At 36.7% G+C, this 15,379-nt stretch overlaps 1 protein-coding gene across 4 annotated transcripts in view; it reads left to right on the forward strand.

The window, feature by feature from the left end:
- The window catches only part of PIK3C2A (phosphatidylinositol-4-phosphate 3-kinase catalytic subunit type 2 alpha), a 50,276-nt gene that overhangs the window by 16,835 nt on the left and 18,062 nt on the right, over positions 1–15,379 (forward strand). For 3 of the 4 annotated variants that reach the window (XM_074543368.1, XM_074543369.1, XM_074543370.1), the window contains exons 3-13: positions 1,098–1,204; positions 2,855–3,012; positions 5,867–5,987; positions 6,616–6,727; positions 7,259–7,338; positions 7,448–7,511; positions 9,808–9,951; positions 12,015–12,057; positions 12,146–12,359; positions 12,478–12,600; positions 14,008–14,175. In XM_074543368.1, coding sequence (XP_074399469.1) covers positions 1,098–1,204; positions 2,855–3,012; positions 5,867–5,987; positions 6,616–6,727; positions 7,259–7,338; positions 7,448–7,511; positions 9,808–9,951; positions 12,015–12,057; positions 12,146–12,359; positions 12,478–12,600; positions 14,008–14,175 — 1,334 coding nt within the window. The remainder of the gene's footprint in view (positions 1–1,097; positions 1,205–2,854; positions 3,013–5,866; positions 5,988–6,615; positions 6,728–7,258; positions 7,339–7,447; positions 7,512–9,807; positions 9,952–12,014; positions 12,058–12,145; positions 12,360–12,477; positions 12,601–14,007; positions 14,176–15,379) is intronic. The other variant, XM_074543371.1, reaches the window with a different exon arrangement.

Here is a 15,379-nt window from a genome sequence, read left to right on the forward strand (position 1 = left end):
TTATGTGGTTCTCTCAGATTTGACCCCTTTTCTGAGAGTCTAATTTAACTATATTGTCTGATACACTCTAATGAAATTAGCTGATTACTTGGGCTAATAATAAATAACCCACCTACCTGTTAAGTGGTTAACCACTACTTCAAATATGAATAAATTGTAGTGATTTTTAGAAAAACTGTAGTGCAGTCTGCTTTTTCCTGGCCTTGTGGTTGGATTAAAGGTTTCCATAAGCATTGTAAAATCTTTGGGTGAAAGATGTAACTGGTCATGTAACTGATTCCAGGGAGGATCTGGCTTCAGGAATCCTCCAGGCTATGGGTGGCTGTTATACTATGGACAGCTGAGTTCCACTGGTTATTCCAACTTTTCTCTGCTTTTTGCACTCCACGTTTTGTAGGAATGTGTTGTGAATTGGATCAGAAAAGAGATATGGATTTAAAACCTGCTGCAGATCTGTGTTGTTTTGGTTTTTTAAGTTTATTAGATTTTGCTGTTTGAACTGCAGCTCTCTTTTAGCAGTTGCTTTTTGGATTGGATATTTTAAAGATTGTGGTTTACAGTTTTGGGAGGTGATGGGAGCATTTGGCATAAGAATTAAAACAGTGGTAAGTTGATTCCATGGGGTTAGTTGTAAGTTTCATGTTTTGAATATTATTTCCTTCCAGTGTTTAACTTGTGTTTTCCTGCTTTGTAGGAAGAGATAATCATGGGCACCAGTGATATGTAGTGGTTCTTTCTGGAACTACACTGAATTTGAATTGCAGAACTGGAGGAAAAATATGTTTTTCTTCCATCTGTGGTTCAGCTGAATTTAGCCAAATCCAAATGCAAGAGGTCACTGCTGAGAGCTCAGGAACTGTTTGCAACTTAATATTAACTGATAATGATGCTGGCAAATAAATGACCTGCTGTCAAGGAGTCACTGCTCCAGTGAATCTATACTTTTCAAGTTAGTAGTGATGCATGGTTTTCTCCATGTAGAAATAGACATAAAACTAATAGTAAACCTCAGGCTCATGAAAATCTTTCATCTGCATGTGGCTTTGCTGGCTTTAGGAATATGTTTGCAGCTATTTAAATCCTGTGTTATCTTTGAGTTGCAGAAAGACAATGGGACCATTGGCACGCTGACAGAAAGCGTGCTTCTCCAAGCAATTGAAGGGCAGAATCAAGAACTGTCAGCTTTTTCTGAAGCAGTTACAAAGTAAGAAATGGCTGAATATGAATTAACTTGCAGAAGAGGAAAAAAAAGCTAAATGATTCATTTGCAGTAAGCTTGACAGGAACAGTCCTTTTTTTTTTTTTTCTTGATGGGATAGATTTCAGTATGTATCCTTTTTCCTTTTCTTATCTCAGTTTTTCCTGGTTTTGTTTGTCCTGGTTTGTTTATTTTTTTTTTCTCCAAGAATGCAACAGAATTGTTAAGATCTTCAGTACTAAGATTATTATATTGTCATATGTCCTCTTTCTTATTTTGGTTCTGTGACTTTCACTTTTCCTTGTTTGTATCCTTTTTATCCTCAAAGTATTTTTCTTTGTCTCATTGGTTTTTTATCACAATTTCTGATGAAAGAGTTCAAAGTTGTTTTTTTTTTCTTATTAGCTGAGACACCTCGCAATGTCCTATCACTCCATGATTTCCAACCTTTAAATGCTTTTATTTTTTGTTGTTTCCACAACTGGAATTCAGTAGCACAAAGTCTTTAAACTTGCCTCTGCTTTGATCCCTAAAGATGAAGTGAAGTTTCTTAAAGATTGTGTGGGATTTTTTTCTTACTGCCACAGTTTATTGAGATTAATTTTTCTGCATTTTTCTTACTACAAACTACTCTTGCCTTTTTTACTTTTGAGCTCAAAATTCAAGAAATAATTGGAGGAAATACAGATCTTTGCATCTCCATGACACCATCTATTTTTTTAAAGCAGGAATATTTGTGAAATGAAAAAGAAACTCCACAAAAACAATGAAAATTCATATATATGGAAAACTTACTGATGATGATTAGGACAAAGCTCACATAGGAGAGGCTTGTTGCAACACTTTCTAGTTAAATCTAATTGTTACTCTTTCTTTCAAGACTGAGTGTTTAAATTACTGATGGACTTTCAACTGGACAGCTCTTGCTGGAAATTCTTGCTAGTGTCCAGAATACAGACAATGAAATAAATGATCCTTATAGAGTAGTTCTGTTCTTAATTTTTATAATGTTACTTAAAAATTGGCAGAAGTTTAAAGTTAAATTATTTTATCCATGTTAAATAGCAGAAGATTAAAAGTAGCTTTATGGTTTATTCACTTGTAGGTAAATATTCTGTACTGCTTGGGTCCTAAATAAAAGCCTTTACCTCAATTAGAGCCTCTTCCTCAACTTGCATAGCTTGGAATAGCTACCTTGGAATAGCTGCCTTCTGCATGGTATCTAAGTTCAGATTAGACTTCTAAAAGTTGAAATGTGTGAAGAGGCTTGTTGGGGTTTTTTTGTTTTTTGTTTTTTTTTTTAACTAACTTTTTTGAAATACTGTGAATTACCTTTTTAAGAACTGTTTTAGAACTTAACTTCTGCAGAAGTTGGATATGTTCTGTAAGAATTGACCTATTAAATATTTTAAGCTATGTGGAAAACCTACCTAATTATACACTTAAGATTTTTTTCCTGTCTAACTACTAATTGTATAATTATTGTGGGCAATGTCCTGTTGAGAGTAGAATAATTAAATGGTGCTTTGCACATGCAATTTAGGTAGAGAGCCAAAGGTAGTCTTTACTGTTCTGCCTTCTGGTTATTACCATGTTATTTTGTTTTAGTCTTGGACTTCTCCATTGCAATGTTTCATAAACTTTCTCTTCTTCCAGACTGAGGACCAAGTTTCCTTGTACTGATCAGCAAACAAATCCAGGTTTTGTGCTGAGTCCAATCATGCTGCAAAGAAATATAAGTGGGGAGAGTGCCAGTATCAAGGTTTCAATAGAAATTGAAGAATTCCAGCAACCAGTAACATTCACATGTGATGGTAGGTTCCTGTTTCTTGAGTTGAGTTTGCTTGTGAAAGCCTGTACACTCAGCCCAGGACAATGCCTTTCAGGTTTTGTAATCCCTGGGTCTCAGGAGCAGGAGCTGTTTGTGGGAAATGTGGAAAGGGTAACTGAGGAAAGGCCTAGCTCTGGGTCAGTGCCTCCATCAGAAAATATTTAGAAGTTAACAAACTGAAATATTGACTGTAAAAAAGGAAAATCCAGCAAACCTTCTCTGTCTATAGCTGGATGGAATAAAACAGTTTTTCAAGACTTTTTACTTTATAGTTATTGAGGGGATAATGACACCAGGACTGAGATTTTTAATGTTTAATTTTCATTTCAGCACTCTAACATATTTTAAAACAAAATTTTGTAGGCTATCTAAAAGTTCAGGCAAACTGCTGCTGGAGAATAGGAATAAATACAAATTATATATTACTTGCCTTCAGTACATGCTTATGAGCACAAACACTAAAATAATACTGTTGCATGTGCCACAACTGGCTGTCCCAGTTTCGTGGGTAACCAGGAATTTTGGTTTGGGGTGGACCTTTGAGGTTTGCCTGGTTGTATTACATAAATTCATATTCTCTGTGCAGTCTTGACTGCACAGTGGTTTTATTTGTAACTGCATGCTGTCAAGTTCTGGCAGTTCTGGCTTATAAAATAACTGCTAATAAACTTTTTTTGCCTTTATACTTCTGTCACTTGTGAGGGTTATCATTTGGATCTCAACTTCTCACAGTGCAGATGCTTCAGAGCTGGTTCTCAAAAGATCTGGAGTTTTTTGTTACTCACATGAACTTGCTGCTCTATTGAGAAACAAGCTCTCAGTGCATCAGGGTTTTCATTCTGTATTAATTTGCTGGACCTCACATTTATTCTGTGGTGACTTAATAATCTTTTGTTAAGAAATGAGGTGGACTGTAAATATAGCCTAGGAAGGGTTTGTGCACTTAATCCTTAAGACTACACTTTGCTAATTTTACAAGCTTAATCCTTTCCTACAGAAGGTTTGGTAGGGTAATAAAATGTTAGGACTTCAGACCTTTATTTGTAGTGTTTTTTGTGACTATCTTGGAATGTGCTTTTGTGTTCTAACCCAACATACTTTCTTCTTTGCACTTTCTACTCCCTTTTTGCTGAAACTAGTCCCGGTTAAACTACTTGTCCTCTATAGCTGATGAAGGGTGGTTATGTGACTAGTAATGAGGGTATTTCAAGTTATTCTCTACCTTCAATTCCTTTTCTTCTTGGTCAGGAATGGCATCCTGATGCTAGAGCTGCTTTACTTTAGTGTGGCTTTCAGTATTGCTCAAAGGAGCTGCAGCCTCTCAGTGCTCTGACAGCTGTTTGTAGAAAGGGCTCAGAAGGGAAATGGATGAACTTTAGAGCTTATTTGGATAATTTTGCATTCATTTATTAGACTTTGCATGGAAGTTTGCTCTGAGCAAACATTGTGTGTCAGCAAGAAATTAATGTCTGTGAATAAGATGTAGGGCAGGGAAAAGGTGGAAACATCTTTGTAGTTTTCACAGAGCTGGCAGACCTTTGGCAGTGCAGCCTGTGAGTACAGCACAGAAACTATTCCTGCATGAACTATCTCTGTGTCTTTTTTCTTTACCAACTCCCAGATATATTCTCTGCTGAAGGTAGTACAGCCATTTCATCCAATAATAAGCTAAACAGTCTTAATGACTTCAAGTGTTTCTGAATTTATACTTCCCATCATTGCTTGTTCTTGACTTTCACACAGTCATTCTTAATATGTGCTTGTATACATCTGTGCTTGCAATAGTTAATGATTTGTTAATGAGATGAAGCACATGTGTTATCTTATAGAAAATATTATGGCATTACCTCTCTGTATCTGCCATAGTAGTAATTTTTCTATCTTTAAAAAAAAAAGAGAAAATCAGTAAGGTCCCTGGAGTGGGGAAAAAAACCCCCTCTGAAGATACTGATGAAATATAAAATTGCTTTTATACAACAGGTTTTTTACAGAATTTTGAGGCACTTTGATATTATTTGCAAATGATTTGAAGGAGATCGTCAGAAACTAGGTAGAGAGGGCTGGAGAGCATTTTGTATTTAAGCATTTGTTTCATTCAAATTTATCTGTATTTTTAGTCAGTGCCAGCTGGTGGCTGTGGGGGAACTGATTTTGGGTTTGACTGGGATAATTTTTTTGCTGTGTAGTTACTGGATGGAGGAGAGACTATTTTCCAAAAAGCATTTGGAGCCTGATGCAAAAGCACTGGTAGCTAAGAGTTGCATTTTGCAAAGGCTTGGTGATGCTTACTGAGATCTGCTCTGTACTAAGTAGGAACTTCCCTGGACAAGTGGAAAGGAAAAAGGGGAAAAGGACTTTCAGTAGGATTTGCCTCAGCTGCAGCTGATATTCAGTTCCTCAAAAGCCAAACAGAGGAGTTCAATCTCCAACTCTTCAGATAGTGTTTTTTAAACTGAAAGTGCCTCTGGGATCACTTATCTATTTGAAGTCCTTGCTAAATAGGGCAAATTTGTAATAACATTTTAAAAAGAAAGAAAAAGTCTATCCTCAGTCCTGCAGACTGTGTACTTCAGGTTAAGTGACTACGCTGTATCCTAATTTTTAAAGATTTTTTTGGCTTTTTATAAGGGCAGTCAAGTTTTATGAGATACCTTTCTTTGTGACAGAAAAGTGAAGGTCTCAAACGATGAAATTTAGGTGATAATAGAAATGTAAAAGTCTTTTCTACAAGTATAAAAATAAATTTTATTAAATAGCTACAATTTGTGAGTCAACAGTAGTTAGTATCACTTACTATAGATTTGTATTTAACTTTTAGATGTAATTTCTTTAAACAGTGAGTTCCCCTGTTGAGCTTATAATAATGCAGGCACTTTGCTGGGTGCATGATGACTTGAATGAAGTGGACATTGGCAGCTATATCCTGAAAGTCTGTGGCCAAGAAGAAGTTTTACAGAAGTAAGCAAACTCTTTTTCATTAATTCTTAATTTCATGCTTTTTGACACAGTTACTGGAAAGTGTATCTCTAGTGATTAAATGTGTGAAAGAAACCTTAAAAATGTAAGGGAGTCATTCTTTGTGAAAATATTAGAAGTTTTTGGAGTTGCTCTGGGATACAGCAAAGTAGGTTGTCATCAACTCTGTTCTAATGCAGATGCATGTTTCTAGAGCATTTCTGTATTGTAGCTTTTGACCACTCTTCCAATCTCAGAAATTGCAAAAAAAATAAAGATTAACTGTTTTCTAATAAATTGGTGGAGTTGTGATTTGCAGGGGTTTGTTTGTTTCTTGGTTTGATTTTTGGTTTTTTTGTTGTAATTTTTTTCCAAAACCAAATGTTTTTAAAAGCCCCATTCTGGGTTAAAATATTTCAGTGTTAACCTCTGTGGTTAAGAGCTGTAGCACAAGTACAGGTGTCTGCAATACTGTGTAAAAACTTGTGCAGAAGTAAAAATCAGACCAAGGATGGCATGGAGATGGATTCACCATTTCCTTACTTCATGGCAACAGGTTGCCTGGAGTATTTGGTGTGATTTTTGGGCAAGCTCTGCTTTGGTTGTGACTGTGGCTGCTTTTGTTTCTCAGCAAGCACTGCATAGGAAGCCACGAGCACATCCAGAGCTGCCGCAAGTGGGACACGGACATCAGCCTGCAGCTGCTGACCCGCAGCGCCATGTGCAGCGACCTGGCACGCGCTGTGAGTGCTCCTGCTCTGCAGGCTGCCATCTCTGGTGCCACTGGCACCTCAGCATGCCTGCCTGCTCTGGGAAATGCTCTCCTCTTGTCCTGCCAGAGAGGGAAATACATTACTGAGTTTTCACAAGGCAAATTACATAAATATGGGTAATGCCTCTTACTAGAGCCAAGTATTTTATACCTGGAAAACGTATGCTAGCAGTGGGACTAAACTTGAGTTCCTTCTTGGAAAAGAAGGAACAAATTTAGAGTTAAATAAAAGTTGGGAACAGTTTCTGAGTTTAATTAAATATGTATCAGACCATCAAAGAGGAAGGAAGGAGTATCTGATATCTGCGTATCTGCATTGATGGCTGTTTCTTCCCTCTGCCCCCATGTGTACACATTTCACAGGCTACTAAGTAGTTATTTCTTTTCCCCTTTGAGATCACCTTACCTCTTTCCCCTTCAACACTCTGGGTGTTAGTAATTAATTCTCTAAAACATTCTAGAAAGGTGAGAACTGGACTTAGTACCTCATGTTTTATTGCAGGAAGATGATGACAGGACACCTGTACATCTAACCAAACACCTCCACAAAGTAGAAAAGCCTTTCAGAGAACCTATCATAAGGTAATGTTTTGTGGTTATTTTAATAATCAATTGCTGATCACTGCTGAATTCCTGACCAAGGTGGTGTTCTGTTCTTGTACTTGTGTTCAAGAGCTTTTATTTCTTGTAGGGCTTCCATTGAAGAGCTTCTTGAGGTGTATCACAAGCAAGTGAACATAGCCCTTAAGAATGAGGTAAGGTTTATTGCTGAACCAAAAGTGGCCAAAATCACTGGTGAGGTAGCTGGCAAAAAGACTTGCAGGTTTTCTTGGGGAAACTGAGAATCTGAGCAAACTGTGAAATTATAATAATGGGTATTTAGATTTCTGCTCTTCTTTGCTTCCTGACTTTTCTTGCAAACCATTTATTACCTGATAATCACAACTAGAAGTATAACTTCCAAGTCCTGGGATGCAAAATAACCTCTGCCCCAAACATGCTGGAAGAGGTTAATTCAGGAGAATAGGGAAGAGGTCAGAATTCTGACTATGGCTGTTGACAGCCATGAAGGATGTATTTACTAACAGATAAAAATCTGCATAATAGAGAGCAGGAACAGTTGTGTACAATGGGAGTTAGAACTGAAGCATGTTTGGAACTTACAAATAAGTTCTATGCAAAGCATAATGTTTTTTTCTGTGTTATTCAGTGATCCAAAAAATTGTCTGTTTTCAGTGTATGACAGGTAGCTTAAAGCAGCTTGAGTGTTGGATAGTTTGGAGTAATATCCCATCTGCAAAAGCTTATGGATATAACCTGCTCATTTCTCAAAGGAGAAACTGCTTTTAACTGCTAATAGTAATGTAACTTGGAGTCTTAAATGCTTAAACATTAGATAACTGTGTTTTTTAACCAGTCTTGAAATGAAGTACTTAATTGCAATACTTTTCATTTCTACTATGTTTGTTTGCTTCTCCAGGAATGCAGGCTTGAACAAGCTGCTGTCTGCTATTTCCATACTCCCTTAATATTATTTAATTCTCTTGCTGGTGATTCACCACGTTCTCAAGGGTAGTTTTGAACACAACCTTTTTGTAGAGGAGTGAGCTGTTACCCTGCCATGGTGGTGCTTTTGTTGCTTTGCTCCTGCAGCTGCTTCAGCTTCTTTGTTTAGCTGTGATTTCACAGGCTGAGATGAGGAATGCAAAACATCTTGATTCACATTTGTGTTCTACCCTTTGTTGAGCTTGTAGGAAATTGAGCTTTTTGAGGTTGGGAGATGTAGTTTGTAGGTGGTGATGATTAGGTCCAAATAGCAGCAGTTCTGCATTTGAATTTTTTACTTCATGAAGTGAATTCCTTTACATATTCAGTAGCTGAAGATTGCTAATCCAGGTGAAGAAGATTAATCCATAAATAATTTGCACGTGGGCTTTGATTTCACATTGTTGAACATTCTGAAAATTATCAATTGTCTTTTTATTGAGATTTGAGAGCCTGTGAGGGAAAATGCAGTGGAAATTTCTCTTTCCATGTCACAAAGAAACTGTTACTTGCAATTTGTTAGCTTTGGAGGAATGGCTTAAATATTTACAGTGTCTTCTGACTTCTGTGGTTATTTTCTTACTAGAACAGTTAATTGTTGCCAGGTAGCTCTCAATTTAAAAACTTCCTGATTCAAATGGCTTCTTTGCTATCCATTTGTAGGAAGGCCACAAGTATATGTCTGGGAGAGTGGTGGTTGGGAATCAATTTACATCTTAGTGAGAGAATATTGCAATAGGTTTTCCTCTTATTTAGTTGTAAGTGCTCAGAACTTATTGTGAAAGAAACCTACATTAAAAAGTAAACTACTATTTTGAAGCAAATATTTTAATTTTCCACATGTGTTCTTTAAAATTGGGTGAAGACTTTCCTTACATTAAAAACAAACCCCAGGAAACCTAGGATAATTCAGATTTCACTCAAATGGCTTTTCTTGTGTTGGAAGAGTAGAAGAAAGAGAATATTAGGAGCAGCTCAACTTTGTCTTAAGTAGCCTACAAACATAAATTAAAGTGAAATAAAAAGGATTAGTTCCATCATGGAGGGGGTACTGTAGTGTAAGTAGTAGAAGTGTCAGTGTAATTTAAACCTGTGGACTGAAATTGAAGCACTGCTTCTTTAGCATTGTTTCCTCACACTAATTGAATATTCTTTTTTGAACTGCGCTTTCTTTTTAGGCCATGAGGGAAATTGAGCTTTGTATCTCATTAGAAAATAATTGTTTCCCAACAGTTTAATAGAAAAATGGTTGGGAACCTGCTAATGTTTCCTGGAACCTCCTAATGCAATCCTCCTCATTCTAGGGTCTGTAATGCTGTGGTTTTGGCATTCATAAGGAAGTTCTCAATATTGAGTTTTTTCCAGTCATTACAACACAATTTATTATAATGGAGATGTGCATCTCATAGTGATGTTTGCTTGGCAATTCATTAAAAAACATTAAAGCAATACTGGGTTTCACAATTGTGATCAGACCAATCTGTTCTCTCATACATTCCTTATTAGAACCAGCATAAAGCAGTAGATCATGTAATTAAGACTGTCAGAAAAATCTGTTCTACATTGGATTGTGTAGAGACTCCTGCAATAACGGAATCAGTGAAGAAGCTCAGGAGGGCTGTTAATCTCCCAAGGATTAAAAATGCTGAGGTAAACTTTCTCTCTATAAATTGCATGTTTTAACTGATAAATTTTATTTTGCCGTCTTTAGTAGCTGGAAATACCAGCAACAGTTCTGTCAGGGTTCTGTTGGGATTTTTTGTTGGGTTTTATTTATTTATTTATCCATTTTACTTTACATCTTCCATTTATTTTGACTTCTCTCTGCTGTTAATGCATTCATCACTTGCTTTGGGAATATTTTCCTTTTCTAAATAGTGACTTTTAAAACCAGTTTTTAAAGTACTGTTTTCTGGTTCTGTAACTAGAAACTTGTGTCACAGCAGATGCCACTAAATCTGACTGAGGGGAACTGACAGGAGCTCATGCTGTCTAAAATTAATGCAGTTGTGCTTTAAAGGAGGAATTGACATCATGTATTTTCCCAGCAGTGTTTGTGACTAGCAATAGCATCTTAAAACTCTTAACTGTTCATGCTCCTGCATTCCTGAGCATAAGGACAAACCCAAAATCTCTCAGACAGCCCAGAATTTCATGATGCAACTGCCTTATAATGAATGGTTCAGTTGAGCAGGACAGTCTCAACTCATGTTGTCAAAAACAGTCATTAAGTGCAGAAGTGTGCAAATAAAAAAGCTGAATAACCTTATAATGCTATTTCTGTTGTCCTGCTGCCTTACCAGAGTGGCAACTCATGTGATGCTTTATTTGCTTTTGGCTTCATCAGTTTAGTGATGTGTTTGTAATACTGAGCAGAAGACAGATAAATATAGTTGTCACTATAAGAACTAAAATTCTTACAGGGAAGTGCAGAAGACATTAAGACAACATAGTGAAATGCAGCATATAAATATTTTTCAGTGTTTGCGTTTTTGGTAGGAGAAAACTGTAAAAATAATTAGATTACAGTGTACAAATAGCTCCCAAAAATAATAGTGTAGAAATAACTAGATTACAGTGTACAAATAGCTCCCAAAATTAGATTACTGTGTACAAATAGCTCCAGTAGAATTTGAAAAAGGTGAGATTTTATTAATAAAACCCTGTGATTATTTTATGGTGGACATTGGCTTACACAGTATGCAGGCACGTAGGCTGCTTTCAGAAACAAAAATGCTATAAGTATTGGAGACTGTTGCATTGTAATCTTTTGTAAGATATTGTTTGATTTTATTTTTTTCCAAAGTAAATTTTTGTGGTTGGACAAAGTGACTGCATTTTTGTAAGAATGTGAAAATTTTTGATATTCCAACTTTAAGTTGAAGATGCTCAATTAGTACAATAGAAGTGTAAAGAGATCTTTCATCTTCTGCAGCACTGGTGGCAAACTTTGTAGAAAGTTAGGAATTCACTGGGGTTTGATTTTAAACCACAAGCTTAGTTTTCATTAAAAATTTTAGTTTTATCAGGGCTTGAATTGGGCATGAAACCCTTCCTGATTAGAAGGGAGTGAATTCCCATGATTTGTTTGTCACCTCTTGGTTTCAACATTGTCTTTGTTGGGACTAGACATTGCTGTGATGTTGCATCATGTTGAGACTTCCATTTTAGCAGACCAAGAAGCAAAGAGATAGTACAAAATAATAGTCCTTACTGTTCATTTTCTCAGTTGTTTAATATTTTTTTATTCAGTAAATTTATATTTATAAATTTACTGGATAAAATGCCACAAACAAAACAAAAAAAAAGAGTTGTTTAAAGCTGTTCAGATTTAAATTACTGGTCAATTAGCTAATGACTTCTGCTTTCATCCATAACAGCCCTGAGCAAGTTTTATGTCTACTTAGAGAAGTTGGATTATCCTGGGCAATATTCCAATGTACTGTGTCTTTCTGGACTTCATATAAAGAATGTCAAAGCAGTTGACTTGACAAAAAAATGAGCTTTTGGACTTGGTGAATAGTTGCTCATCATATGGAAATTGTGATGCTGTTAGTTAACTCTTGAGGAACTTTGAGTGAAAAGATGTGTTACATAAACTTAAATATGGCCCTAATTTAGATAGTTCATAATTTCTGTATAAAATACTTAATAGCCATGGAAAACTAAAATGGATTTTCAGTATTGAAATTTCCTCTGATTTTATTGTGTAGGTATCCTTAAAATGTGGTGATGACAATAGCAAGAGTCCCTCTGGTGAGTAAAGCTCTTCAATTTTTATTTAAAAACTGTTCTGAGGTGGCTAATTTAGGAAGAAATGCATTCAAAATAAATTATCATTTAGGTTCCCTGCGGCCTGAACACCCTCTGAAAGTGAGTCTGGACCAGCTAACAAGAGCAGTTGAGGCCCTTCTGCAGCTCCACACAAATTCCTGTAGCAGTTCAGCAGCAATTTCTCCAGAAGAGAGTAGGAGTACCAAGGAAGCTTGGACTGCCACAGAACATCTCCAGTTCACAATATTTGCTGCTCATGGAATTTCTTCTGGTTGGGTGTCAAAGTAAGTGATTTACCTATTGTAAAATTCCTCCTTTTATTTATTTATATGTTTTTATATATATATATATAATTTTTAATGGGATTTTTATGTTTTTATGTTTAAATTTTTCTTTGTCCAGTTATGAAAAATACTACTTGATTTGCTCTCTGACTCATAATGGGAAAGATCTCTTCAAACCTGTTCAGTCCAAGAAGGTTGGCACATACAAGAACTTCTTCTACTTGATTAAATGGGATGAACTGTAAGTGACTTCAGTCTGTTAAAACTCAATAAAATGTTTTGTTTTAGCTAGCTGCTGAATGCCTTCATTCAAGCAACTCTTGGTTCTAATTGCATTTCAAGCATCCAAAGAACAATTTACTGATCAAAATCAGAAATATTTTTCCAAATGGTATTTCAGTACTCATTGTAAAAGGGGGAATGGAAATGCTGGACAAGTGTCCTATGCTAATGTGTTTGTAGCATAAAATTACAGGGAGATGGGAAGGTCATAACATTCCTTGCAATGGGAATGGCTTGTGCTGCTTTAAGAGGGATTAAAGAATAAAACCTGCTTGTATGTACTGCTCAATTTATGTAAATGGAGAGGAAAAGCAATGTCTCACTTTTACTAACATGAGCACTGAGTCAGTTTTTATTCCAAATACAGAGAGTAGAAAGGAAGAAGGAAGGGCATGCAGAGGAAAGATAGGGAGATCATGGCAGGTGGTATCTGCTAACTGAGAGAGGAATATTCTTCATTATCTGTGCACAGCTTAATCTCTGCCACTTGAGTTATCAGGCAGCCTGTCATAGCTGAGGCATCATGTGAGCTCCATGGTGCCCCATATCTGCTCTCCTGACTGTCTTTAAAGGTCAGAGATAGACCCTATGGAATACCCTGTGGTGAACAAATCATTTCAGATCAGCACTGAGAGTTTCTAGAACACCTGCCTTCAGAGAGTACTCCTGCTACCTTTTTTTGATACATGGGATTAATTGTCAGATCTTTTGCTGGCAAGTACTGGTGTATTACAGTGAAAGGTCTGCTAGATTGCTCAAAAGCTGCTGACAGCAGTGTGGTGCTTTATAGTGCAATTGTCATGTTTTACAGAGAAATCAAACTAAAAGAACATTTTTATGCAGTAAAAACAGTGTAAACAAAAGTGGAAGCTTGAACAGCTCAGTGAAGTGTATACTCCTCAGCTGCTTGCTTTATGGATTTTGTACTATTTAGAATTTAACTTTTAGTAGTTTTTGATTCTTTCATTTGGATGGGAAACTATTGGCAGCTGACCCTTTCAATCTGAAAAATTAGAGGGTGGCTAACATGGAGTTCTGTGTGCCCTTCCTGGTGAGTGGAGTGGGAAAACTGGTTATGCTGAACAGTCAATTGTGTGCAAGAAATGTGATTTAATAGACAGAGATTAAAAGGGTTGTTCCAAATCTGACTGTAGTGCAGGAGTGTAATTTAGCAGGTTTTACAAACCATTGGCATGTGAGATGAAGTAGAGTGAAATATGATTGCATGGATATTTAACACTTGTTCTTCAATGTTAATGGACTTTTTGAAAGCAAGAGGCATAAGTGGATTATATGGATAAGCCTGTAACTTACTAACTGCTGCCTTTTTTCTAATTGACTTATTTTTAATACTTTTATTTTATAGAATAATTTTCCCCATCCAGATTTCACAGTTGCCTTTGGAATCAGTCTTACGTCTGACTTTGTTTGGAATCCTAAATCAAAGTAGTGGGAGTTCCCCTGACTCAAATAAGCAGAGAAAGGGCCCAGAGAATTTGGGTCAGGTTTCTCTCCCTCTGTTTGATTTTAGGCGGTGAGTATCCAAAATATGGGTAAGATTATCAATATGATTTGCTCTGTGTAGAGCTTCCTCCACACCCATAACTACAGAAATTGACTCTCTGATATTCAATATAGTAGCCCATGATAAAGATAAGAATTGTAAACTATACTGATACAGAAAAAGTACATTTCATTAAATAGAGGACAAAACGTGGTCTTGTGTTGTAGATTTCTGTCTCACTGGCTGAAAAAAACTTCACTGCTGAAGGAAGTTGAATATTGTTTGGATTATTATACCCCATAATATTCTAAAATTATTCCTTTTGATTCAGAGCTGGATTTATTTTAAACAATTAAAATAATGGGATAATTAGCCAATGTGTTAAACTTGTGGCATGTTTCTGGTTTGAACTGGCTTTCCTTCCAATACAGCTGCTGGATGCTGTTACGTGCTTTTTACTAAGAATGAAAAGCCTGCTGAAACTTCGCTGAGCTGAGTGTTTCTGGACTGGTTCAAGTTGCTTTGTTCTTCCAGCTTTGATTACAAAGCTCATTCCAAAACACTTATCACTGGGGCAGCCACTCAGTGAGACATTAACCAGTAGGCTGGAACCACAGTCCCCAAATTAGACATCATGGTGCAGAAGTGATCACAGCACTGTGAAACTGCTTCTGCATTCATGCTTAGATTCCCCTTTATGTGTGCTGCTGACTTCTAGGGCTTACTGGGAGTTTAAATTGTCAGGCAAGGCTGCAGAAAGGCAGCCAGGTCTTTCCTGGACAGTTACTGCCGTGTGTTGCTTGTGGCTGTTTCACGTGCTTTGCATCCTCTGGTTCTGGGTTTGACTTTACTTGCTCTGCTTTCTCTTGTCTGGTGATGATTCCAACAGCTTGAGGGTGTCACAGCGTTTAGGATTTCCTGCATTGCAAGGATGGCCTGCAGCTGCTTTCAGTCTCCACCAGAGCTTGGATTTCTTTTCACAAATAATGCTTATTTCAACCTTCTGTTTAAATGCTTCATTTCAGTCTGCTGTCTAAATCCCACATTTCACAGTATTTGAAAGCACAGCTTTTTATTTGAATTGCAAATTTATCTTGTGTTCATGGTGTTCTCCTAGGAGTTTGGGGAGAAAACTGTATTTTCTGTTTATGCAGAGCACTACAATGGTGTGTGTTGTGACAGGGCTTGCTGAGTGGCCTGTATGTAAGAGCTGTAGAGATGCTTAGTGGTCTAA

Source organism: Zonotrichia albicollis, chromosome 6 (genome assembly GCF_047830755.1).
Source record: "Zonotrichia albicollis isolate bZonAlb1 chromosome 6, bZonAlb1.hap1, whole genome shotgun sequence".
NCBI lineage: Eukaryota > Metazoa > Chordata > Aves > Passeriformes > Passerellidae > Zonotrichia > Zonotrichia albicollis.